Genomic DNA, 8,546 nt, shown 5'->3' with positions numbered 1-8,546 from the left:
AGGCTGCCCCGGTGCTTTGCTCGGGGCTAAAGAGGCAGTGGCATAAATGTGATCTTTCCCTCGTCAGCAGATTGGTTGATCTCTGAGGAGCTCTGCCTTTTTGATAACCCCTGCCTCTGCTTATATAATTAGTTACACAATGTTCAAAGAGGAGCCTTGGATGATGCAGGAAGCGGAGCCTGCTAATGAGAGTGGGTGTAGATGTGTGATCGAGTTGGAGAGCCAGCTCTGAGCACAGCCTCCTGGGGCAGAGCAGGCAAGGATTGGTGCCCTGTTAGCATGGCTGGCTTGGGACCTTTGCTGGTGCAGGTATGTTGTTTGACCACCTGCTTTGAAAGAAAACATCTTGATTTTTATTTCTTCATGTGTTGAATACACTAGCTTGAGGGTGGAGCTGTGGATAGGTCCTGGGCCTGCTGTTATCAGTGGTGCGGCGTTAGGCTGTGAATTGGTGCAATTTTCTGGAGACAGCTTTGCAGGTGCAGGAGGAGACTAAACGTCCATGAAGGCGGATGTGTACGTGACTCTTCCCTAGCATGCAATTTTGGGGTGGAGGGTTAATTTGTGCAGCTGGAAGGAGGAGGTCTCTAATCTGTGCATCATGTATAGAACAGATTGATAGCAGCTAGCATTTCAAATGTCGGTGATACAACAAGTATTTTGTTCACGTCTGGCTGTAGGAACAACTGAGTGCATGACACCATTCATAAGCTGCTGTTGAGGACAGAGTCTCATTATCAAACACAGGCAGGCAAACATTATGAGTCAATATCTTCTGCCTTCTACCCCATCTGTCTCCCAAATCAGGAGCAACTTGATCAGAATTTATTAAAATGTAGCACTGGGTTATCATTTGCCTTTTAATTGTAACTTCACATTTTCCCACTTCCCTTCAAAATACAGTGCTTTCCTAAGTGGATATGTTGATTGTGACTCAGAGAGCTGAACATTTAAAAAGTAATGTATTTCCAAGAAAAACATCCAGCCCTGCTGGCTTCTGCCTTACAGTCTAAGCAAGTCTCATAGATCTTCCCTCCTAAACACCCCTCACCCCAGCACTCTGTATCTGGGCTCGGAGCAGTCACAGTTTTCTGTCCCAGCAGAAGTGACAACGTGGCCTCACATCCCATGCCCAAGCAATCCCAGTTGCCTGAGCTCCTCTCCACGTGCAGCCAAGAGAATTGCCTGATGCTGATGGGATGGTCTTGGTGAGTGTATCTGTACGCACAGATTAAATTGTGGGTCCCTTGGCAAGGGGCCAAGGAGAAGAGACTTGAGGCAAGGAGAAGAGACAGGAGCCGTTTTGGCTGCCCCCATGCTGCAATGGGAGCACCCTGGAGAGGTGACAGGTCCTGCCTGATGGGTTGAGCAGGAGAGAAATGCCTGATGATAGGTAAATGGTGCTCAAAGGGCAGAAAATATGGGAGGATTAAGGCAGAGGTGAAGAGTTCAGGGAAGAGCTGGTGTAGAGGGGACCGGTGCAGCAGCATTGTCACTTTATTATTACCTTTGCTCTCTGGGGCCCATAATTAACATGCACAGGGAATTGCACAGTCTGCTGTGCCAACAACACAGTGCTGAACCTTGTAACTTGAGCTGCTACAGCATACTGAAGCTCTTCAAACTCACAAGTGCTGTCTGGGCAGAGGACACCAGGAAGCCCCATGCAGGTGTCCCCAGGGCCAGGGGTGATATCCCTGGTGGGCCCAGAGCGTGTCTCGGGGGAGGACACTTAGCAGGTGCTAGCCCCAGGTGTGCCTCCAAGTTTCCCTGAGCTTCTCCAAGCACAGTGAGGACAGGCAGAAGACAACTGCCCTTCGCAGAGGCTGCTCTGGGAGGATGGTGCTACCTCTTGCTGCCTTGAGACAGGCAGATGCTGGGGCTGCGGTGTTAGGCAGGAGCTGCTGCTGTGCTGTGGCGTGTAGTGCTGTAACACAGAGGTGAGCCGTGCATAAGTCCACGGAGAGAGATTCCCTGGGTGGAGAAACCTTACTGTCCCCTGCAAGCCCATGGCCTGTCCCCTGGCATGGCATCACTGGGGCTGGGAACCACCATGGGCCCATCACCAGATGCAGGACTACTTCGTCCTGCAGCCCCTTGCAGGAGGGGTGGCACAGCCATGGCAGGGAAGGCAGGGGAGCAGGGAGGACCACCCCTCCATGCCGGAGTGTGGGTGCTGCACTCCCTTACCCCTTGTCCTCCTCAGTGGCTGCAGGGTTGGCCCATAGGGGTGCCTGTGGTGATCTGGCCTGCATGGCAGAGCTGCCCATGGCACAAGGTCCTTCAGCTGCCCAAGGAGGGACACCAGCACCAGGAGAAGTGTGTCTGCCCCGTCCTTGCTGCTGGTGAGCCCTCAAAACAGGCCTGTGGAGCTGAGGGGAGTGAGGACAACAGGGGCATCAGGAGGGGTGAGGATAGGAGCTGTGTCTGATGTGGTCTCCTCAGCCTCGCTCTCCATGTCATCCAGGCTCTCACTGACAGAGGGGATGATCTGCACCACCTTCTCCTGGAAGTGCACTTGCTTGCGAGGAGCTGGCGGGGCCTCTGGTTGGGCAGGGGCTGCTGGTGGCAGGCTCCTGTCCTTGCTGCCCTTCAGGATGCTCTTCATGTGTCCCAGCAGCGAGCGGTGCTGCTCCCTCTGGGCTCCGTGAAACGTGTATGTCTGCTCGGTGTCACCGGCGATGGTCGAGGCTGCTGTGGTGGCTGTAGGATCCACATATTGGCCCGCCTGGGGATGTGCCTCTTTGTGCTCTGGGCTCTTTCTCCTCTTGCTCAGCAGGAAGTAGGCCAGGGCGGTGAGCACCAGCATGGAGCCTGGGGAGAAGGGCACGGTGGCTGAGGGCTGGCCCAAGGCCAAGTGCGAGCCAAGCAGTGTTTGGTCCTGCTAGCTCAGCATCCCACACATCCCCACCATCTCTGGTCCACTGTCCCCAACAGACCATGTTCCTCCTCCATCTGCACTCCTCCCCACCCCAGCACAGGCTCCTCACCGGGTATGGTGACGTGCCAGACGAGGACGGGATGCAGGAAGCAAGCCACCGAGAGCAGTGTGTACCCCAGGAATTTCTGGAAGCTCCCCGGGCGCCTAGCTTGCTTCCAGCAGGCATGTGCCAGAGAGTCGGGCTCATATCTGGGGAAAGAAACAGAAGTCCTTGTGGGATAGGGCATCAGGTGCATGACAAGAAGATTTGGACCTAACCATGACCCACCTAAAGGTTCAGACCCTTACTCTAGTTCACCAGGAAACCAGTGTGTTGGTGAGTGAAGGTAAATAAAGTCTGAGCCCTCTGTGTAGTGGGCAGAGGCCAGGGGCTTCATCTGCCAGAGGTCAGCATCTCAGGTGACCTCTCCTTGGCACACTTGTGCCTACTAGCTGCAGTAAGGTGTTGTCTCCTAGCTATCAGGGCTTTTGAGTTTATGCTACAAGACAGCAGAAGGGCCCGGCCTCTGAGAAGTGCATAAATATTTTCTAGATTTTAATTTAAATTTCTGTGCTGTCTCTGGGAGGGAGCTCTGGGGATCTGGCTCTTTCTTCAACCCCGGTGCCTCGCAGGAGTTCACACTGCGTGTTAAGGAGATGCTGCAGACCAGGGTTTGTTGTGCTAATGCTCAGCAAATTATGGCACAAGCTTGGGTTAAAATAAAAGTTTAATTGGCTGCAGACATGTCCCCACTCACCTCCCCCCTGCCTGAGTGTGCTGGCCATGGCAGTAGGGGCAGGACCTTTGGTGTGGTACTTGCAGCTTGGCTAGGTCTGGTGCTGCCTGCAAAGGACGGGTTGCCCTAGGGAGGGCCCACCAAGGCTGGAGAAGACTGCCCAGAGGCTACTCACGTGAAACACATCTCCAGGAACAAACTGATAAAGAAGAAGCCTTCACAGACAGTGACTGCAATCCCTGAAAAACTGAAAGGTGGAGCTGTCAGGGGGGCAGGGCTGGGCTGGAGCACGCTCTGCAGATGGCAGAAGGGGCACAGGGGGCTGGGATTTACTACCCAGTTCACAACATAGACTGTGTGCTGAGGTCTGAACACTCTGCCTGGGTTTGTGGAGGAAAGACCCAGACCTTCCACCCAGGAGGGGTCGGCTTGCAGCCAGTATCACCTCTGGCCTGCTTGAGTCTGCAGGAGCATGGGGAGAAGGTCACTCTCTCTAACAGGATCAGCTTACTCTTCTGAAACCTAACAAAGGAGATCTCGATTCCCCAAAGACTTGGATGTTGTTCCAGGATAGTTTGTTGCTGCATATGTAGAGGGGTCAAGTGTGTCACCCCTACCAGCTCTGACTAGAAGGGCAAAAATACTCACAGCAGATAGAAAGCCAGGCTTTTGAACTGCCCTCGTTGCAGAGTTTCTACCCCCACGCCGATCAGCACTAGAAGAGAAGGCAGGAAAGATGCTGAGTGCAGGCTCAGTTCCTGACTGCGGTGCCCCGCCAGCTGCCAGCATCCATGCCCTGATTTCTGCGGCTGCCAGCACGGCTGCTCCTGCTCTGCAGCGCCGGTGACTCACGCTGACACATGAACCCCGGGGTCAGAGCCGAGTGCTGGCCTCAACGTGCAGCCCAGGAACCCAGCCCAGCGGCACCCCTGCCAGGGCAGCCTTGCGGCTGCGTGGGCTGGGGAGAGGTGCTCTGAGGATACCAGCTTTTGGCAGCTACAAGAGGTGAGCAACGGTGTCCTGCATCCCTCCCACCCCCTGCTCAAGCACAGCTGCCATGGGACTTCTCTCCCACCGCCCCATCCATCCCTGCCCCTCATCGCCACGCTTCTCCTAGGCTGGGGAAATCTCTGCCCAGGTCCCCACCATGCCCACCACTCCTGCACCCCACTTCTCCTGCTGCACCCCACACGTGGCTGTAGGGCAGCAGCAGGTCGGGGGAAACGTGCCAGCTGCATTCATGAAAGGCCGTAGCCATGGCATTAAAATCCTTTGCTAGGCAAACAGAAAAAGCTATAACAGGAGCAGGCAGATTAAAAACGAGGAATGAACATCCCCTCAGTGCCCCAGCCAGCACAGCACACTGGGGAGTCATTTTAAGGGTGATTAAGAGTATTAGTGAGGTTAAAATCTTCCCTGGACTGGCCATTAGGGGCCAATAGCTTTATGGGATGGAAGCTTTCCTTCAAGATCCTTCAGGAGTATTTCCAAAATGGCACAGGAATGAAGTGCCTCGCATCAGCTGCAGAAAACTGGTTCACCACTGATCCTGTTCAATGCACACTTGCCATGGCCTGAGGAGCCGGTTGGCTTTGGCTGTCCGAGCTGTGGCTTTGCCCCACACGGAGAAGGGGGCCAGGCTCACAAGTGGGGAGGCAGGTGCCTGTGATGCTGGGTCCCTCACACCCACGGGGTTGGTCAATGCCAAGGGTCTGTGCCTGAGCACACAGTGCTTCTGGCCCAGCCAAGCAAAGCCCCACAAGGATGCTGTCATCCTGTTGGTTCCTGCTGTGTCACCGGCAGCTGCTGGTCCCCGATCTGCCAGGGGGACACATGGGACCCATGTGCCGCCCTCCTCCTCAGTGGCTGCCTCTCCAGCCCCGAGCAGAGGCGGGGGAAATCAGCCTCATTGGAGAGCTGTGAAGGGACCAAGCTGTGCAATCCTATATGCAAAGAATTGTCCTTCGCTACCCTGTGATTGAGGAGCCTTCTTTATACTCTCCCCTACAAATGCAGAATTCATCCATTCATTCCTTCCCTACAGACGAACGCAGAATTCAACAGCTTGGCTGTTGTGCTAGAGTCCCTGCCCTGCCTGGGGAGGTTTTCTGATTTTGCACAGCTTATGCTTTATCCTCAAAGCTCTTTGGGTGAAGTATCTGGAAAAGCAAAGGGTTGTTTCCAAGGTGCTTGTTTGGGCTCGTTGCTGCCTTGATTTGGATCTTCTCCAAACCATGTGGCTGAAGGCACATGATTAGGAATTAAATGGTTGAAAGGCTGAGAATTAAGAAATAAGTAAGGACTCTCTCCCTAGACGTAGAAATCACAAGGCCTAAAATCTCTGAATTACAGATATGCCCCAAACATGGCAGGGATTTGTGGGGCTGTTTGATTATTCCTCACTAACTAGCCATGGACAGCAGGACTGTCTGATGTGTCCCACACAACAAGCCCCATTGCACTCCAGGGTCCTGTGGAAAGGTGGGGGTTACATTTTGTGGGCAACCTTCTGTGTTTGCAAGCAGCTTATGGAGTTGGCCAGGCCTTCTCAGGATCAATTAGTGAGGCTGATGCACTCTCCTCTCCCTTTAATATTTTTATTCCAGCAAAGCCTGTGGGATTCTTTTCTGCACGGTTTCCATTTCATGCAAAAACCTCATGCACCTCATCAGGCACTAAACACTGCATCAAGCTGTTTTCTTACCCCCTTGAGACAGACAGAGAAATAAAACACAGGCACCTCCCATTCCTTTGCTGGCCTTTTGGGAAAACCAGGTGGTACTGGGAATGCATCAGAGTGGAGATATGGAAAAGTACAGAGACCAGCTGTACTCTGTGGTGTGTGATGTCTGTGCTTGGGGATGCTCAGCTGAGAGGGGACTGCACTGCTCATTTCAGCAAGAACTACAGAAAGAGATGTAGATGATGCACAGTGAGGAAAAGAGATCAAGCAGACGAGAGAGATTATATTCCATTAAGATACCTCCAAATTGTAAGCTACTTTCAATTTTTATGTTCTAGCTTTAGTTTTCCCATAGCAGCAAGCTCATGTTTTCTCTCAGGAGCTTTAAGAGCGAATATGACCAGCATGGGGCTCATGTGGGCCAGAGGGGGATGGGGACGGAGAGATTTGCATTTGCTGGTTAAAGTTGTGTCCCGGCTCCTATCTGTTGCAGCCTCATCATGATGTGCACTTATCTGCTGGGCGTTTGTACAAACTCTGGGACTCAAACCTCAGCCTGTTATCAGTCCTCCAAAGTACACTGCAGAGCACAGCCTCCAGCGTTCCAGCTGGGCTTCGGCTGTCCTTGGGGACCTGTGCTCTCTTCAGCAGACCTTTGTGCTTTCTACTTGGCCCCTGACTTGAGCAAAGTGTCTGCTGTTGATAAAGGAAATGCCATGGTAGGAGGGCCTGCTGTGACCTACCCTGCGCTGTCTGAAATCTGAAATTCCCAGGGTCTGACACAGGCACCCCAGACACCTCTCATCAGGAAGCTCTGGCTCACACTGCCACCCTCGAGGCAAACCAAACCCTTTGATCCCTGCTTTGCTGATGGGGAAACTGAGGCAGAGAGCGCTGCCTGCCCTGCCCCGTGACAGCGAGTCAGCTGCGGTGCCAGCGAGCCCCTGAGCACACCGGGTGGCTGTAGCCTCTGCCCTGCCCGTTCACCCCAACCAGCTGGGTGGGTGAGCTGGTGATGTTGGCACCACTGCTGTGACCCCAGCTGCTTCCTGAGCCTGGCAAGAGAGGGCAGGGGCTGTGCTACCAAGGCTGGGACCTCTCCGTCCTGCCTGGCCCCGGGCACAGAAGAAATCCCAGCACAGGGAGCTCCCCCTGCATTTTTGACTCCCACAGAGCAGCCTGCCCAGTTTGCGCAGCCCTGGGTATTTTGCTTTTCAGTCCCACTCACATCATGCTTGTCCCCCTGCCTCTTTACAAGCATATCATTTAGTTTTCTTTCCAATTTGCGCTTTAGCTTGTCGTGACACTTACTCGGTGCCTTAAAAGGCGGCAAAGAAAAAGAGAGCTTGCTCCTACCTGCTGCGGTGGAGATGCCCAGCAATCGGCAGGCGTACTCCAGGGCACTCCAAAACGCCTCGTGCCGCATGGTGGGGAGATGAAGGCGGCGATGCCGGCCAGGCAGAAGCTCCCTCCTCAGACCTCCTGCCGTGTGCGGCACCCAGCTGCAGGCAGAGCCTCCCGTGCACGGGGCAGGGTGACCTTTGCGAAGGACCAGGCACCTCCACGGGGCCTCCCGGGGGAGAGCAAGCTGCCACCGCTGGGAACCGGTCAGCACTGCTTCCAGGGCTGTGGACACTTGGCCTTTTCCTCCTCGCTTGCTGGGGTTGCTGGCCTGGGGATGATTAATGATTGGTAAGGGGGGGGTGCGGCTTTGGGAGCATTTGCACCCGGGGTGCACGCGTGGCCTTTCCTGCTTGGAGGCAGCAGCTCTGGAAGCCCAAGCTGATTACATGCATGTGAAGTCATTAGTGCTGTGCGGCTCCCGGCAGGTTAACCGTTTGTGAGGATGGCGGTGCTTGCTTTTGGCAAAAGAGCAGCAGGTTCCTGGCGGATCGTGGGGCTCCCAGGGGTGCCTCCTGCTGCTGATCAACCGCTGCCTCCTGCTGCTGACACCCCTGCCGTGGTTGCTGCTTGACAGCCTGTGAGAGGTGCTGTGTCAGGGCAGATGTGCAACCACAGGAACGAGGAGGTCAGACCTGTTCCCAAGGGTCCTACAGAGCCAGGCTGGCCATGGCAGGAGAGGTGTGTATTTGTCTTTTTGGGAACCTCATTATTTCTGTGCTGCAGTCACCCAGCCGTTCAGCAGTACCACAGCCATTTGCAGTGGGGTCCCACGAGTGTCCTGACACGTGGAGTGGGGGCAGAG

General features: G+C 54.6%; 1 protein-coding gene across 3 annotated transcripts; it reads right to left on the bottom strand.

Annotated features, from left to right (window-relative positions):
- Positions 1-805: 805 nt before the first annotated feature.
- Positions 806-8,114, bottom strand: TMEM72 (transmembrane protein 72). 3 transcript variants are annotated; one of them, XM_080596723.1, is made up of 6 exons: positions 7,697-7,942; positions 4,306-4,372; positions 3,833-3,904; positions 2,991-3,130; positions 2,602-2,814; positions 806-2,287 (listed from the first exon to the last, which is right to left on the bottom strand). In XM_080596723.1, exons 1-6 carry the CDS (start codon positions 7,764-7,766, stop codon positions 2,187-2,189), a joined length of 663 nt encoding a protein of 220 aa, XP_080452849.1. In that variant the 5' UTR covers positions 7,767-7,942; the 3' UTR covers positions 806-2,186. The 3 variants fall into 3 exon arrangements, with proteins under 3 accessions (XP_080452849.1, XP_080452850.1, XP_080452848.1); XM_080596724.1 differs by having other exon boundaries at positions 806-2,814; positions 7,697-8,114; XM_080596722.1 differs by lacking the exon at positions 3,833-3,904 and having other exon boundaries at positions 806-2,814; positions 7,697-7,947.
- Positions 8,115-8,546: the final 432 nt, after the last annotated feature.

This window comes from Anser brachyrhynchus (genome assembly GCF_964034855.1).
Source record: "Anser brachyrhynchus genome assembly, chromosome: 6".
Classification (NCBI taxonomy): Eukaryota; Metazoa; Chordata; class Aves; order Anseriformes; family Anatidae; genus Anser; species Anser brachyrhynchus.
The sequence above is the reverse complement of the archived record's forward strand: the minus strand, read 5'-3'. Positions and strand labels throughout refer to the sequence as shown.

Coding starts and splice junctions, on each gene's coding strand:
- TMEM72 (XM_080596724.1), bottom strand. CDS start 7,766: ATGCGGCACGAGGCGTTTTGGAGTGCCCTGGAGTACGCCTGCCGATTG. Junction 4,373..7,696: donor GGGCATCTCCACCGCAGCAG/GTAGGAGCAAGC, acceptor CTTCTCTTCTAG/TGCTGATCGGCGTGGGGGTA. Junction 2,815..2,990: donor CTGGCACGTCACCATACCCG/GTGAGGAGCCTG, acceptor CCTTCTCCCCAG/GCTCCATGCTGGTGCTCACC.